At 37.0% G+C, this 18,151-nt stretch overlaps 1 protein-coding gene and 2 long non-coding RNA genes across 3 annotated transcripts; 2 read left to right on the top strand and 1 right to left on the bottom strand.

Moving 5' to 3' along the window:
- Positions 1-225: 225 nt before the first annotated feature.
- LOC116192546 lies at positions 226-3,386 on the top strand. Its single transcript, XR_004154104.1, has 2 exons — positions 226-1,921; positions 3,042-3,386. It is a non-coding gene; the product is annotated as an uncharacterized LOC116192546 (long non-coding RNA).
- Positions 3,387-9,675: 6,289 nt separating this feature from the next.
- Positions 9,676-11,843, top strand: LOC116192518 (geraniol 8-hydroxylase-like). The gene is made up of 3 exons (XM_031521090.1): positions 9,676-10,201; positions 10,318-10,746; positions 11,071-11,843. Exons 1-3 carry the CDS (start codon positions 9,938-9,940, stop codon positions 11,683-11,685), a joined length of 1,308 nt encoding a protein of 435 aa, XP_031376950.1. The 5' UTR covers positions 9,676-9,937; the 3' UTR covers positions 11,686-11,843.
- Positions 11,844-13,838: 1,995 nt separating this feature from the next.
- LOC116192488 lies at positions 13,839-15,042 on the bottom strand. The gene is made up of 2 exons (XR_004154088.1): positions 14,626-15,042; positions 13,839-14,467 (listed from the first exon to the last, which is right to left on the bottom strand). It is a non-coding gene; the product is annotated as an uncharacterized LOC116192488 (long non-coding RNA).
- Positions 15,043-18,151: the final 3,109 nt, after the last annotated feature.

Below are 18,151 nucleotides of genomic sequence, written 5' to 3'. Positions count from 1 at the left end.
TCCCGATAACTTTTTGACACATAATATTATGCTACTGTGAAATCCGGTAATTTCGATTCCAATATAACTAATCATATATGCGATATGTATTTTATATGTATATATGTCTACACATAGCTGCTGGTTGACACCATGGACTTATATAGATGTTGATATATATATATACACACACACATACATATAACTATAATGTAGGTGGCTTGAAACGGAAAGAAAAAGAAAAAAATGCTAATGGGCTGATATGCTAGTGTAGGCTTGGAGTTAGTAAGCCCACAAGTCCTCTAATATTCTCTTAGCACATAATACTTTATGTTTAATTAATTTTTAATTATCTCCTTCTTGAAGCTTTCCACCGTCTCTTTCATTGCTTTTTGCAATGAGAGAGAGAGAGAGAGAGAGAGAGAGAGAGAGAAGGTTCAAGAGAGAGAGTGACAGAGAGCTCGAGAAGGAGCCGGTGGAAGAAGAAGAAGAAGAAGAAGAAGAAGAAGGGAAGAGGAGAGACGCAGGGGAAGAGAGAGAATCGGAATGGAGCTCACCCGAAGGCGAGGAACGGACTGGAACTTTGCTTCATCATTTTGCTAAATCTCGATTGATTGCTTTGTTCATTTCCTAAACTTTGATTGAACTTTATATGATTCGAATTTCTCGGTTTGGGGAAAGTTTGATTTGTTGCGAGTTTAACCATTCTGTCAAACGTGGGAAGCTGTGGGTTTTTGGTTTGGTTCTTTCATGGCTGTGCTATTGATGAATCGGGGTTTTCTTTCTTTTTCTTTTCATTGTCCTGTTTTTGACTTGGGGGGAAATGAGGAAGAAAATGAAGAACAGAGAGGGGGAGATAGAGAGCGAGACAGAGAGAGCTAGGAGGAAAAAAAAGAATAAAAAAAGAGGAAAACAGGAGTCTGTTATTAACGACCTTCTTGGTCTTCGTCGAGCTCATTCGAGCTTCTCTTTTTCTATTGTATGAGCTTCTAATTGATTTCCTAGTTTAAGCCTCATTTACTAAATTATTATTCTTGTGAATTTAGAAGTTGGGTTAATTGGATTGATAGTGAAGGGAGGGTAAAGCTTATAGACCCATTTAGATTATTGATGTGTTGGGTACAGATTATTGAGCTTAGAGTTTTGAGGCACCATTTATACAATTAGGTCTTTTCCTTGGTGAATTGAAGAACGTGGTATAATTGAATTGCTAAATTGGGGAAATTAAAAGTGGAATTCAAAACAGAAGTTTATGTAATTTTATTAGAAAAACTTAGGAGAATTGAATAATTAGCTATTAGAGTGAACTCGTGAGTTATTTCTTATTGAGGCCAAAAGGGTTCTGTTCGGTACCTTATTATTATGAACGAATATTGGTAAAGGATATGATTATTGACACTATTCTTGTGCTTATAACCTTATTAGTATTCACGTATGGGAATTTATAGGAACTTATCTCATTAGTGATAATAAAAAGAAAGATGTCAAGTAGGAGACCTATAATTAACTCTTTTTTGTTGATCTAAGTGCCATTATCTGAGCTAGTTTGGTTTTGATATTTATTTTTAAGTATGATGAGATTATTTTCTTTGGATATTTAAGATATGTGGGCTGATTTAGTGAGTTGAATTGTTACCTCAATATATACACACGTTATGATGGATTAGTAATCTTCATAAATTACTTAGAGTAAGAATCTAATAATAAGAATTTTGTTGTTGTCTTATATGGAGTGTTGGATTGCTAGTGCTATTGTTGTGTTTATATCTTAGTTTCGTTGATCCTCCAAGGCTATTGCGGGACGATTTAGTATGAGAATTAATGGAGAAAATGATTGTTAGGCATAACTTGTTTTTCAGGTTATACTCATGATTGATAGGAGTTGAGGACATCGATTGTGCACCCTCAAGGTCAAGTTTGAAGAAATATTTTTGAGTATACGGTGAGTACTTCATTCCATTGTGAAATGATATATGTATATATATATATATATATATATATTATGTGAATACTCTATTCAATTGTAAAATGATGTATTATAGTCATATAAATTATTGAAGAAGAATATTATGATAGTTAGAGATTAAGAAATTGGTCTTGCTATGTTGAGTGAATTGATTTGAGAGATGTCTTTTTGTTTCATTTTAATTTGGGATATGCAGTGTGATTGTGAATGCTGATTATGATGATATATGAGGTGAGATGGCATTGTTGCAATTGATTATACTTGTGTTTTTTAATATAGCCATAGGATAGCTGGACCCGGTGGATTATAAAATGGGCATGATTGGCCGCTGGACCTAGCGGAATATAAATATGGGCCAGATCGGCTGCTGGACCCGACAGAATATAAATAGGGGCCTAATCGGCCGTGGACCCGGCGGAATAGAAAAAGGGGCTCAATCGGCGCTTGACCTGACGGAATATAAATTGAGGTCAACTCTTACCGCCAATGGTTAATAGGCGGCCCCCGCTTATGAGATATGGATATTGGGAGTTCAGAATGATATGAATGAGATGTGCGGGATCACGGTACCGTCATAACTCTGTTGCGAGGAAATGTAACCCTATGGCTATATTGATTGGTTGTGTTGTACATTTTTGTCTGGTATGTTTGTTGGAGATGTGATCATTGCTGAGATTGCTGGAGATGTGATGATTGTTGAGATTGTTTGAAGATGTTCTGTGAAAGCTGTGTTGTTGCTCGAGTTTGATCTGTCAGGTGATTATGTTGTGGGGTTCTATGGAATGCTAATGAATAGATATTTGATATTTATATGATATTGGATATTAAAGAAATAGTTGGAAAAGCTGTGTGTATTTGTTATTAGTAGAACTTAAATTTAATTACTGCATTAGATATGATTATTATTGTAGTTTGTATCTATATATATATATTGTGTAATTGTGCGGGTGAACTGATAGTTGGATTGGATGAGATTGTATTATTTATTTGAATATTTGGTTGTTTGAAATTAATTATTTATTTAATAATAAGTCATTTTGCTTTGGAAATAGTATTCACTGAGATGCAGCTCACACTCTGCATAAATATTTTTCAGATGAGCTAGGAGTTAGACTAGCAGCACAGGAGAACTTTTTGGAATATCGGGGATCAGCTCAGAGGACTATGTATGGATTTTAATTATTTGATGAGTATTCTTTTTGTATAGAATGTATTTGAATAACGACTTGAAATTTTTATTTAGTTGGTTTAGTGATGTGGTTGAGAAAGAAAAAAAAATTACTCTCTTTCGAGATGTAGATATATATATATTAGATATTGCTGGATTGGTTATATGTTTTTGGGAGTTGTGAAAAACAGTTTTATAGTAATAGTTTATGTGATAATATAGGGGAAACGATGATGAAATTTCAAATCGTGACAGCTACGATGTACTTAAATATGAGGATTCTTTTATTTAGCCATAAAGAGCAAAAAATATATGGGGTGCATTGTGATGTTGAAAAGATCCACCAAATATAATAACACAACAAACTTGTAAATATGAAATATTATAATTATAATTATTGTAATTTTATTATGTACAAACTTAATTGAGACTCTAATATTAATCTTATCTCGAAAAGCATACATTAACGTGGGAGAAAAGATCGAAATCTATTAAGATAACTTAATGTTATATATGGAATGAATATAAAAAGAACATGAATGCATAAATAAATAAATAAAAGTTCAGTTTGAACAAATTTTATTTCAATTAGTCTAAAAATCATAATTGAGAATCCCATTAATTTTAAGTGGTCTTCGAAATTCACTTAAAGCATGCTGTGACGATGACCAAACCAATGCCGAAGTAAGGATTGTTAATAGACTAGTGTAACCTTGCATTTTACCAAAAAAAAATTAGGATATTTCCAACCTCATGGTAAAAACTATTTAAATTGGTGGTGATTTGAAATAAAACTGTTATATATAGGCAAAATTATTAAAAATATAAAATATGTATATTTATTTAAAAAATAATATACATATATTAAAAAAATATGTATATAAATTTATGTACATATATACTTAAAATTTTATTAAAAATATAAAAAAAATGTGTATATATATAAGGCTCACAAGTATAAGCCATTTATAAAAAATAAAAATAAAAGACAAGAGATTTAGTTTTTTTTATAGATAGATAGATTTATAGATATAAGGACAAACTGTAAAACTTATTATCCCTGTCGCTCCCCACATCCCTTTTCCCCCTCCTTTTCTCTTCCGTTTCTTCCACCCCACCTCCTATTCCTCTTTAGTTTTCCTTTTCAATTCATTTTAATATAATTTTATTTTATTACTTGAAAATATTAATATAAGTTTGCTTAATCTATCCGCCACACGTAGCACAGTGAAAACTCCAGTAAATAACCTATAAAATCTAAAGCGTGAAGTATGGGAGATCAATGCCGATATTTCTCATATTTTTAAATTCTCTCGATTTTTAAATTTTTTTTAACCTTGATGAAATTATGGCTATCAATAATTATATTGCAAATCGTGGACAAACAATAAAATTCTTCTAGAAAAATAATTGCTTTCTCCATTTGTGCGAATAGAGATTAAATGATTTTTTCTAAAAATGTTAAGTATCTCGATAAATTACGAAAATTTTCCAATAAATTAATTTCTTTTTTTGGGTAGATTAATAAATTAATTTCTTGCCAAGCCTAAGAAATTTCCGAGTGTACCTTCCTAAGATAGAGAAAAGGAGTAGGAAAGGCTACTAATGTACATAATATATGGTAAATATACATATCACGGCAAGTACGTCAATGGAAAATTCTATAATGAAACGGTAAATTATATTTTTTGGTGCAACGCTAGTTTCTTTTTTAACCGTCTCAATAATAAAGACAACATTTTGGTCCATAGATCTTTGAATGATGTTACAAATTTATCGTGTCACATGTAAAGTACAATAAAAGTGGAGGACTACTTACGTGTTGATGATGCGCACCTAAATCTTGACCAGTTTAATAGACCGATTCAACATTGAACCTGCCAAGACATTACAAGGAAAAAAAAAACGAAAGAGTAGATTCCGAAGAGCCTCTTACCCTATGTTAAGAGTGTGATCTTAACTACATTTCGAAGGACAATTGTCGCTTGAGTTAAATCATTTTCCCCATTTATGCAGTCAATCGATTTGTGAGTAATTGTGTAAAGATCCATCTATTTCGGCCGATGACTCTTTGATTTTGTTTGTTATTAGAGGCAGCTTCATGGTAGTCCGTTGATAAGTCATCGAAGGGTTTGTGTGAATAATGGAATGGCTTAGATCTCTTCTGACTGAAATTGGGATTTCGACCACACGTCTTTTAGGTTGAATGTGGGTGATTCTTTATGAATCGTGAAAGGTTGATTGAAAAGTCATAATATAACTATCTGCGTGTAAGGCTTGCAAAATAAAAGAACGGAAAGAGTTGTAATGAGAATGGCGAGATCGCATGAAGAGAGAGTTTGGGGAGATCCGAGGCGGTAGTGGCCCGAGTACTGGCCACCATCGCTTAGAGAAGATAGTCGGCGCCTGGAGCAGCCACCCCCCTCCATCTTCTTCAGGCAAGACCCCAGTCTTTTTTTTAAACAAAAATTATATTGTTTTTTTAACTTTATTTAATTTTTTATAACATAAACCAACAATAAATTATACTTATCTTACCATAATTTTCTGAAAATCATTTATCTAAATTTTCTTGTTTAATTTTTGAAATTTGATTTTGTAAACATGGTTAATAAACCCACTTATTAGATCATTTCAGTCATATGTGACATGCCATACTATGATTGGTACATGTGTCGGGTTGAATGTGGACGTGGCAGTTGTGGTGGACATGGCAATCGTGGGTAACGTGGCAATGATGAGTGACGTGGCAGAATATAATTGGCACATGTGGTGGGAATATTCGAGAGTAGCGGTATAGTATTGTAGGCGAAAATTGAGAAACAAAAATACGAAAGACTAGAAATACCAGGGACAAAATATGTAAATAAAAAAGGATGAAATTAAAAGTTTATGAGATCTAATGGCTGAAATTAATGTTCTATCATGAAACACAAGTTAGCGTTTCGTCCTAGAATCACCCTACATCAATAACATGTACAACTATCATTATTCATTATTCATTCTTTGCTCTTTTTTTTTCTACTTTTATTTTTTTATGTTTTTATGTTGGTATGTTTGGAAATCCATCTGCCCCAACTAATCCAGTTCGGGATAAATCGCTCGAAATCACGGACTTTCTGTATTTAAAGGACTTAAATTTGAGATATTGTTTAAGAAGAACAAGTATCAAATTGCTTGAAACAATCCATGTTGATTTTTTTTATAGGTTAAAGTCATGTTGAGAACTTTTAATATATGATCTAAGTAAATGCATGTTTATGTATAGGTTCTGGAAAATAAAGAAATACTAATGCATTATGCTGAAATAGGTGACAACCAAAATGAATTGATTTAAGCGGTTTGATATTTTTTTTTACCTTAAATAAGATTTTTCGACTCAAGTTTTGTGAATGTAGAAAATTCATGTGATTGGTAGAGTATTACCTCTTAATGAGCCAACTCGCCTCGAATTTAACTTGGCGGGGCTAATTGGACTTCTGAGTATCGTGATGTACACCAAAGAAGAAAGACACATTGGTGAAATAAAAATATTGTATTCCAGTTGGTACATTCTTCTGCTTATCATCAAGAGATATAGTTGGAATAACAATATAATTATACTAATATTCTGTAAGTAAATGGTGCAACACGTGGCCCCAATTCAATAAAGGTAGGGTGTAAAAAAAAAATTTGAAAAATCGAAAACCCAAACAAACTGAACCTAACTTGACTGGAAAAAACCGAACTCATAAAACTTAAAATCTAAATGAATGGCTTTTAAAGGCATGAAAAATCCACACGAAAATAACGGGATCAACTGAAAATCTCGGTGGTACCTGAACCCACCCAAAATTCATATATGTACATATCTATATATATTTCTAGTAAAATCATTGTTAGATTGTTCAGAAATAATTATATTGTAGTGTTATTATATATTTTAGTTCATTCCTGTGGAAAAAAGAAAGGAAAATATATTTATTCTTTTTTTGCGATTCTCGATTGTTTTCGAAATTTTTTCAATTGGTCTCATACGTTTTCCACTTTCAGTCCCCGAAAAAACCGTTCAAAAAAACCGAAACAATGGGCTGGCGGTTTTTTTTATCCTCCCAAATGGTTTTAAGTTTTTGTTCTAGAAAAATTGGTATGAATTAAACAGGAATATTTTGAAAAAAAACCTCCCGTACCCATTGTTTTCCCCCCTTCCAAATGGTCTTATAATGTATAAGGTAAGTTTTGAAAGTCAATATGGATTTTATCCTATACGGGCTTATAAAGTGCGATTTCTTGAGTTTATATAGAGCTTTCCACCGTGCTACTCAAATTTTTAAGTTGAAAATGGGTCTAACCACTCATAGATTTAATGAAAATTGAACATAGTATTAAAGCGAATTTTAAGCGCTTGTATAGGCTATCACCAAGGCAGGCCCAAAGTACAAATGCAGGCTATTACCAATATTGTGCGATTCATGTTAATCTGTGCGATCTGTCCCTAGGCAGGGTATGTGAAAGATTAGAGGAAGCTCACCTCGTGACAGTTTACCTGAGTACAGAAGAGAGTCCAGCTCTTAGTAAATTGTTGAGAATGGGTGTCCAGAGTGGCGTGACATGTGCAGGTAAGCATTGAAAAGTAAACTATGGATCAAGTCCCACAGAGCTGATCAATAAATTGCACTTCCATGGGTGTAAATGAGCTAATTTTAGTAAGGACTAAGGAGTAAGGACATAAAATGAAGAGAAAAATAAAAAAAGAACACGTGGGTAAACTGATGGTTAGATTTTTTTGTAGTAGGATTACCAATGACCATCATGACATATTATCGGACCTCAAGTACAATTATAACAGCAACGGTAAATCATAATAGAAAATGAGTTAGAAATATTAGTGGAGTGGCATAAATGCTAACTTGTAACGAGGGGGTTTTGGGTTAAATCCTCGCCAATAAAACCAGTGTGCTCTTTTTTTTTTTTGAATTACATGGAAGGTTGGTAGGTCTAGTATAATAAAATAGAAATCCTAAGAGCTAATAAAGGGATACGGGTAATTCCCTGGATATCGAATCTGGAAGCTTTTGATTGCCAGCAAGAGCATGCGCCATTGTATTACACCATTTTTTTTTTTCGGCGAGAATACTGGTATTCAAAAGTGCAATTGGACCCGATTAATCCAGTATAGAGGGGTCGGTCCACTAAGGAAAAATGCTCACGTCATGGATTTTTTCCATTCATAATACTCAAACTCGATACCTTGTTTCAGGAGAACACGCTACGAACCGCTTAAACTAAGTCATGTTGATCGCTACACCCTCTTTTAGACACATAGATCTTCCTCATAAAAGAAAATTATGATCGAAAACCAGATCGAGTATCACTGACTGTGGTAACTCATCAAAAACTCACAAGAGAGGAGGATAATTACTTAAAATTCAAAGTTGAATATTGGGGCAAGTTCTATTTTAATTTGCTAAAAGTGTGCTTTTTGACCTGATTTTGGAGGACATTGACTTCCGTGAACTATACTAGATCTTTTGTGGTACTGCGTTGATGAGGTAAGTGTATGCTCTGGTTGTTTAGTTCATAGCGAGAGGCAACAAAATTGCCACTATTGTTGGTCACCTTTTGTTTATCAAATAAAAGAAACTATTGAGATATGTTGTCCCACATCGAAAAATTGAGAAAGAAACCACAAGCTTATATGAGGCTTGAGTCCAGTAACCTATCAGCTTAAGCTTTTGGGTTGCAGATGGACTCAAGTCCGTGTAGGCTCAAGTGGGTATTTTACATGGTATCAGAGCGGGTTATGCTTCCGCGCGCTCATGTGGGCTCACACCACGCCAGATTCAATTTCGAGGTAGCCAAGAGTGCGCCTTATGTTAATCAGGCCCAAGAGTGGTCCGGTCCAGTTCCGAGGTAGCTAAAGGTGCACCTCTAGTTAGGTTGGGTCCAGTAACCCTATCAGTTTAAGCTTTTGAGTTGCAGATGGGCTCAAGTCCGTGTAGACCCAAGTGGGTATTTTACAGAAACCACAAAAGGTTCTGTAAGTGTTAAGAGCTTCGTTCCGTGTTGATTTAGAGCTTCTCATGCCCGTTGCCTTCTCGTTCTCTATTTCTTAACAGATTGATAAGACCTCCTTATAATCCAAGAAGACTAAATTGCCGTTTAATTAAAATTTTTTTATGGGATTAATTTAAAGAGTGATAGAGACATTGCTACCTGCCCTATTTTTTGGAAATGGTCACTTTGGACACACCTGGCAACGTTGAAAGCTTCCCTTGTGCGATAAATGTAGTTTTCTTTTTAATAATGGTGGGCAGGAGTGACAGCAATATTGTCATTCCCGCTACGCAATGTTCGACCTCTCGTGTTCAATCGTGAACATATCAGACAATCAGGAGCCTAGTATAACTCACAGAAGTCGAAGATAATCCCAAGCTCAAGTCAAAGAGTCCACCCTAGCATGTCTTCGGAAATTCGAACTCGAGACCTGGGAGTCTCTAAATTACATGGGAGTGAGCTTAAAATCAATAGGCTATCACTACTGGTTGTGCAATAAATATAGTTGAGCACGTAAGTAAAGCTCTCTCGCTAGTTACCAAGAAAACGAAAGCTCTCAAGCGAGCACGCATAGAGAGATTATGGACTTGTTGGTCTTGATGTTGGGACTCTACCTCTCTTGGGGGCTGCTCCAGGCTCTCGTCTACATTGCAAACAGAGTTAAAATGGGCCAAGGCGGGAAGCTGCCTCCAGGACCGAGGCCGCTCCCAGTGATCGGGAACCTCCTCGAGCTTGGTTCTTGACCCCACAGGTCCCTAACCAATCTTGCCAGTGTCCACGGCCCGATCATGAGACTGAAATTGGGCCGTGTCACCACCATGGTCATCTCCTCGGCCCCAATGGCACGAGAGATCCTCCAGACCCACGATGTCTCCCTCTCCAACCGCCACATCCCCGAGTCCATCACCTCCCTCCGCCATCATGAGCTCGGCCTACCTTGGGTCCCCGTCTCTGATCCACTCTGGAAAAACCTCCGCCGGATTTGCAATGTGCACCTGTTTGCACCAAAGACGCTCGACTCAAACCAACACCACCGCCGCCGAAAAATCCAGGTGTGAACAAGAAAACTAATATACATCATAGAAAAAGCGAGAAATGGTGGGCTGTTCAAAAGTCCTGTCTATCTTCTTCTTCTTCTACATATGAAATTTGACATATTTAGCTACAGGAACTCCTGGTGCACATGGGGAAGTGTAGTGAGAAGGGAAGCTCGGTGGACATTGGCGAGGCGGGGTTTAAGTCTTCACTCAACCTGATGGGGAACACGATCGTCTCCATGGACCTGGCAGACCCCAACTCTGAGTCGGCCAAAGAGTTCAAGGAGTCGGTGTGGCAGATCATGGTGGAGGCAGGGAAGCCAAACTTGGCAGACTACTTCCCGGTGCTCAAGAGGGTGGACCCACTGGGTGTGAGAAAGAGGATGACCGGTTACTTCGGGCGGATGTTCGATGTTTTCGATAGGATCATCAACGACAGGCTGCAGGACAGGGAGATCTCAGGCTTTGTGAGGAAGAATGACATGTTGGATGCTCTTCTTGACCTTAGCGAAGATAAAGAGGAGGGCATGGATCTGTTTCTCATGAAGCATCTGTTCTTGGTCAGTTTAAATTTTTATTTCTATTAATGTTTTCCTGTCAAAAAAATCTCCGCCAGAACAGAAACAAAAATGAATTTCGATGATATGATGAATTAATTCCATTACCTTACCTTGTTAATACCATGACCTTATCTTTTTTGAGAGTTTGAAGTGACCAAATTCGTCTAATCCAAAAGGTTAATACTGTTTGAGACGGTGTGGTTAATTTATGCTTTCAATAACACCTTTGGTTGATTTCTTTCGTTTTACGGTGAGATGAACTAGTCTTCTAGTGACTTTCTCGTAACTGTTTTTTTTTTTCTTTAATTTCTCAATCATGTCCAGGACCTTTTTACCGGGGGGAGTGAGACCCCTTCAAGTACGTTGGAGTGGGCAATGGCCGAGTTGCTGCGTAATCCTGAAAGGTTATTAAAAGCTCAGGCCGAGCTTGAACAGGTGATTGGTAGGGGCAACGCTGTCGAGGAATCTGATATTGCTCGACTACCGTACTTACAAGCAACGGTAAAGGAGACCTTGCGGATGCACCCGCCGCTCCCACTGCTAGTCCCCCGTAGGGCCGGAGCGACAGTGCAGGTCGGCGGCTACACCATCCTGGAGGGTACCCAAATCCTGGTCAATGTCTGGGCCATTGGCAGGGATCCGGCCATTTGGAATGACCCGGACGAGTTTATACCAGAGAGGTTCTTGGGGCAGCTGGACATTGATGTCAAGGGACAAAACTTCGAGCTCTTGCCGTTTGGCAGAGGACGGAGATTATGCCCGGGGCTGCCATTGGCCATGAGAATGTTGCACCTGATGCTCGGTTCACTCCTTAACTCCTTTGATTGGAAGCTCGAAGATGGGGTTTATCCGGAGACCATGGAAATGGTGGAGAAATTTGGGATCACCGTACAAAAGGCGCAGCCTCTCAGAGCCTTGCCTTTACCGATCAAGAAATAGTTTCTAGAATGAGAAACTTATGTGTATTGTCTGAGGTCCTCTATAAGTGTCGACTCACGGCATTGTTCTTTGAAGGGACTAAGGTCTCGGACTACATGATAAATTTGGCATCATTAAAGGCTTCGTATATATGTCCTATGCGGCATTTTTAATGGATCGATTCAATCCCATACTTCCAAAACAAAGAGATTGATTCAATGTTCGTCATTTGATTGAGGTAGAATTATTTATTAGATATATTCATTTAAAATCAACTCATCAATCAGTCAACCAATCAACCGTCAATTATAATCCGTGAGAGTCATAAAGCGCAATAAGGAATCATCGCACCACAATCCTTTCCTTATATCGTTCAACCTGTAGTTATATGTCTCTTACATTTGCTAGGAAAATGAAAATTACTATTTATGATCATCTTTGATTATTATATAATAAAAAAACTTTTTGACTAGATAATAAATATTAAAAATAATATTTAAAAATATTCTTTCGATAAATTTAAAAAATTTCTCGATGTACAGATGAAACTTTATCAGTTCTTTTACACGCCCGGATATGCGTCTTATTCTATTCACATTCAACCTAACAATTCACATGGTTATCCGCTAAGCCCCATGGGGATAATATGCATTATTTTATCCTCTTCCCTTTGCGTTACTCTATAAATGAGATAATTATATTAGGTTATATATGTTATAAAATTAAAAGTATGTCGTTATCATTGACAAATTACTCATGATATTAGCACAAGGGAAAACTCCAGCTATGGATATAGAGTGAGATCTATGAGGCAAAAATTGTAAAATAAAAAATTGTCCTAAAAAGAGTTCAACTTAATATCTCTTGATTTCCATCATGGTCATCCCTATTGCACTAAGGCTTTATTACATAAAAATAAATACGATTTTCAGAAAGCCCAAATCTTAATTTGGGAGATAAAACTCCTCGATATTATATGATTTATACTTAAAAAACAGAGAGTCAGGAGAAACAGTTTTCATCATAAGCAGCTAGTTACCTGCAGCTCAAAGTGACGTTTGCAACTCTATTATCAATTAAAAATGATGATTCGAAATATTTCATCCAAATATTATTTCTTCTTAAAAATTAGGAAAAACAATTAAACTTCTCACCATATACCTCAAGCACTCTCTGTAAATTTCCTTTCTCAACAAACACCCTGTGAAGAATCAGAGATTGAATTGGCAGAATTAAACATAAATCGTCCCACTGGGACTTATGGCGTTTTTGGTACACGCCACACTCAGTTGCAGTTCCGCCTCTAATGTGTTTGTGATCCAAGCTAAGACCATGGAGTTGCAGAGTCTGCAATTCGCCTCATCAGGTTAGCCTGCCTCTGGTTGCGGAATGGAGCCATCTAAGAGACCAAGTTTGCTCTTGGCCTGAAGAGCATTCTGCATCAATGTTGGACCACGTGAGATAATTCTTACCACTCAGCACACATGAAATCAAAAATGTTGCCGGGATTGTCAAAAGAATTGAAGGCATATGCATTGGAGGCAGCCACAAATGATGAATTGAAAAGACGATGAATATCAATGATGATATGATCGATGTCTTTCTCTAGTACCATGTGAAGAATCAGAGATTGAATTGGCTGAATTACTTGACCTTCATTAACTTGGGAGTCATTACATATAGATTGCAGATCGTGCACGATAAGCAAAGAAAACAAAGTCAGGAAAGTGTCCAGCTGATTTTCCTATGATATACAGGGAAACATACATGTCCTAATTAATCGTGTCCTAGTTAATCGTATGCACAGCTATACACAGGGATGTATCCGGATATCAATATCCCGTAATACACCCTTTCTCAAGTAATGACATTGTTAGATTAATAAATTAATGATATAATGAAACTGTTAGCCAGCTTGACGATTCTGCGGCATTGCAATATCATATTTCAGATGTTGCTCCGCACACGCCACTATATAAGTGACTATGTCCCATCCGCAGCGACAAGTCCTGTAATTCATGTAAAAATCATCACATGCTTGGTCGAATTGATCCGTGGCTGAGTGGAAATATCTAGAAATTAACTGGTTAATTATGTATCAAGTGAGGGGTATATTGCAGATATAACTTTTTCCTTGTAAGTAATTTATGATGGAGACTAAATTACAATGGATATTTGTATCAAACTGGGGGCCATGAAGGCCATATGATCATGAATTAGAATATAAATACATCTGAAACGATCCGATTCAAGTAGTTACTTTCGACTGACAATTCATTGCTCCCTCCCTTTCTCTCCACTCTTTATCTTGCTAGGATACTAGCTGTGTGCGTTATTGTCAATGCTGATTTCGGTATCGAAGGGCCAAATCGAACAACCTACCCCAGTTTTGCCTTCTCTGTGTCTTTCAGGTCATTGGAGTCTCATTGGAGTTGCATTGCTGTCTCAACAAAGCCCACTGAAGCAACAGCAACAAAAGTAAGTCCAGCAAAGGTGGAAAGCTGCCTCCAGGTCCAAGGCCCGTATCTAACCAAGCTTGCCAGTGCCCACGGCCCAATAATGAGCCTGAAGCTGGGCCACATCACCACCATGGTCATCCCCTCGGCTCAAATGGCATGGTAGATCCTTTATACCCACATTGTCTCCTTCTCCAACAGCTTTATATCCCCGATTCAGTTGTGCCATTCCGCCGTCTCATGACCTCGGGCTGGCTTGGATGCCTGTCTATCCACTCTGGAGGAACCCCCGCTGGATTTGCAACGTGTGCCTGTTCACACCAAAGAACCTCGACACAAGCCAACACCTACGCCACCGGAAAAATCCAGGTGTGTGAAAAAAAATGAAAAATACTATGCATCGAAAATGAAATCTATGAACATACCAAAGCATTTAATAACTCCTGTGTCTTCTTTTTTAACATGTGAAAATTGACATATTTAGCTCCAGAAACTCCTGCCTCACCTCAGGAAGTGCAGTGAGACGGGAAGCTCCATGAACATAGGCCAGGCGAGATTCAGGACTTCACTCAACCTACTGGGGAACACGATCCTCTCCTTAGACCTGGCGGACACCACTTCGGAGTCAGCCAGGTAGTTAAAGGAATTAGTGGGGCAGAGCTTGGTGGAGGCAGGGAAAGCCGAACCCAGCGGACTACTTTCCAGTGCTCAAGAGGTTAGACCTGCAGGGCGTGAGGTGGAGGACGCCTGGTTACACCACATGGTGGCTCGATATTTTCGAAAGGATCATTGACTGGGCCATATTATAGGCAGAGATCCGGCCACGTGGAAGAATCCATACGATTTTTATTCCCGAGAGGTTCTTGGGAGATCGCTCCTTAACTCCTCAGATTAATGGGAAGCTCGGAAATGGTGTTTCTCCGGAAACCATGGAAATGGGAGACAAGTTCGTGATCACCATACAAAAGGCACTACCTCTCCAATCCGTGTCTTTACCAAGAAATAATTGTTAGTAATATGCCATAGAGCCAGTTTATATATTTGGATAATTCTTTTTATGGCAATGAAGTTTATTATATTATTCATATATTGTCCGTGTTTATTAGAATAAAGTCCCTACAATATTTTGAATGTTTCATTCTTAAAAAGTTAAGAATATGAGTGACACGGTAATTCGGTAAAAATATTTTTAAACTGTTCACAATCATAAGAGATTTAACCGGGCATTATCTCTCCGGATAGATCGTCACCTCTGTCTGTATCCATGATTAGTATATAGATTAATGAAGATAGATTAGTGAGTCACATGTTATCTTACAACCGTTATTAGGATAGATATGTGGATGCTTATGTGATAAATGGTCGAACGTGACGCTTAGATAATAGTCATATGGTAATTTACTAATGTTAATGAATATTATCTAGACCGTATTAGTGTATATAGTCCTTAGACCTGATATGGAACGATATCTCATGTATGGGTAGTTAGAATTTGCTACTGCTATTGGATTTGTGTTTAGTATGAGTATTCGGCAGATGGTGGTCCTAGTTAGTTATACTTAGAGGTATGTGTCTGATCAAGAAGGGATTCACTAACATGAGTAAACAAGGAAAATGTCTTATGGATATGAGTTTTATTGTGGATCGAGAATCCTCGGCTGGCATAGATAGACTTGAATAAAAAAGAGTTTCTATTTAAGTACTGCAAATCTAAGAATGAAACCAGAGGATCTATATGGTTGACTAAAGTGTTTGACATTTACCACGGCCCTAGCTAGATCGGGATCTTGTAATGAAAGGACTCAGTGCATGGTGTATATGGTCACAAGTTCACTAGAATATTTTAATTATACATTCGTCACTATTTGGATTGTCATGATATGCTGTTAGGCGTCACTCATGAACTTTGGGAGCTTAGGGCATTTTGAAAATTGTGTTTTTGGTTATGGAAAGAGTTTCCGATAATGTCAACTGAGTTAATATTATAATCTCATTACCACTTGGTGATGAACCTAGTTAGTCACACGCATTGAGCGTGTTTAAGCCGAGGAAAAAATTAATTCTAATTAAGGAAGTTAATTAGGAATTAATTATTGGAGGAGGCTTGCAAGGTGATTGCAAGAGTGCTAGCACATCTCGAAGCCGAATCCAATGTCAAGGTAAATCCAATTGAGGAAATACAAAAGTTTTCTTATTTGGAAAGTTTTCCATAAATGGATTACCTATAAGTGGAAACTTGTGTCAAGAACAAAAGTGATCTTTCTCTCTTACTTGGAGGGCAAGTCATTAGATGACATAAAGTGCAAGGACTAGTTTGTGATTTATTAATTAATATAGATTAATGAATAATTGCAATTAGATCCTTATGGTAAATCTAACAATCTACACAAAGATATAGTCTCTTTACGATTAACCCTAAGGTGCGCCGTTTGTTCTCAATACTGAAATTTGAGAGAGGGAGAAAAGTAGGCTCAGCCAAGTACCCCAGCTCAGCCACACCTCTGCCTTCATCGATTGGAGGCCATCCTGGTCTTGGTTTGGTGAACCGGTGTTCTCCAAGACATCCTTGACGTGGTCTTCTCCTTCCGTAGTGATCCGTTCGAGTTTGTTGACTTAGAACAGAGTGGACGGATCGAGAAGAAGCTATCCATGGTGGTGACACGCTTGTGTGGACGAGCTACAGATCGGACAATCGGACGGTTCCACTGATCAATCGAAACAAACCGAATCTGACAAGAGTAAGTATAAAGGTAATAACTTTACTTGTGAATTCATTATATCTCGTTGTTTATTATAAGGTAATATTCCATGTCGAGATGTGATCTCAAGTTTTGATTATAATCGAGCATGCAATAAAAAATTAATTTTTATTGATTTTAAAGTTTCTGCTACTCACGTGGTCCATTTTCTAACGATAATCGCTAGAATGAGAACCTTAAGGGTAACCTTGTCCTACTCATCTCCGCAAATCTGTGGTCTCAAACAACCTATAAAATCATTTGCCATCAGAAAAGTCTCAGTATATCGGTGTTATGTGCGATGTTAGTTCATCCACTAAGTGATAATGAATCGATTTGATAATCAATGTTTAATTTCACGTGGATCTGTCAGCCCCTAAATGTAACTTGCTAGCTAGCTAGTTGAGTTCCAATTAACCCCATATGAAGTACATTATCAAATGAGATGATAGTAAATTATATTAACATATGAGATCGATCATGATATAAGCACATGGGAAGCCCGGCGATGCATCGCAATTTTTTCGGTGAACACAGCAATGCATCCCTACGCCAATGGCAATTATTGGATTAATTTAATGAGAGACTACACAATTGAGCTGTCAGCTTAACGCTTTCCCAACTTGCAAAATATAATGTGCAGTTAAATTTCGTTCTCCTTCCTTGAAATCTTTTAAAACTAGGAGTAGAACACATGTATAACACGGGATAGAATATGATCCTTTTATTTTTTGCTAATTTTTATTATATAAAATGTATGTCATGAATTATTGAAAAAAGTATTTTTTTTTGTTACAAGAGAGGCTTATGGATTTAGTAAAATGAAAGAAAAGGACTAATCGCTAATAAAGGGATACAGATAGTCCTACTGGGTATCGAACCTGCAACTATTTGATGGTCAGGTGAGAGCGTGCGTTACTGCACTGCTTCCTCTTTTAATTTGAAAATAGTAATTTAAAATCAATAACATCATGCTATTAGATATATAAGATAAGGGTGATGCTACCACTGTTGGTAGCAAAAAATAATTGCTACGATTGTTTATTTTTTGGCCATTAGATCTTCTTATATAAAATTCTGGCCGTACACATGTTCTATATATTTTTAGTTTAAGATTCACCATGATAGTTCATCTATCGATATTTTCGATCACGCATCTTCTTGTCGACGATCGATCTCACCCGAGAATAAGCTAGATCCTCTTTGATATTGGCTGAACCAAATCACACCGGTTCAACCAAATAAAAAATAATTTAATTACTTAAAAAAATTAAAAACATAAACGAAATTACA

Source organism: Punica granatum, chromosome 1 (assembly GCF_007655135.1).
Source record: "Punica granatum isolate Tunisia-2019 chromosome 1, ASM765513v2, whole genome shotgun sequence".
NCBI classification, from domain to species: Eukaryota; Viridiplantae; Streptophyta; class Magnoliopsida; order Myrtales; family Lythraceae; genus Punica; species Punica granatum.
This window is presented reverse-complemented; position numbering and strand designations above follow the sequence as displayed.

Bases quoted from the DNA above. Each gene is read 5' to 3' on its own strand.
- LOC116192518 (XM_031521090.1), top strand. From the start codon at position 9,938: ATGAGACTGAAATTGGGCCGTGTCACCACCATGGTCATCTCCTCGGCC. The intron at 10,202-10,317 runs GTGTGAACAAGA...ATTTAGCTACAG, and splicing joins ACCGCCGCCGAAAAATCCAG to GAACTCCTGGTGCACATGGG. The intron at 10,747-11,070 runs GTCAGTTTAAAT...AATCATGTCCAG, and splicing joins TCATGAAGCATCTGTTCTTG to GACCTTTTTACCGGGGGGAG.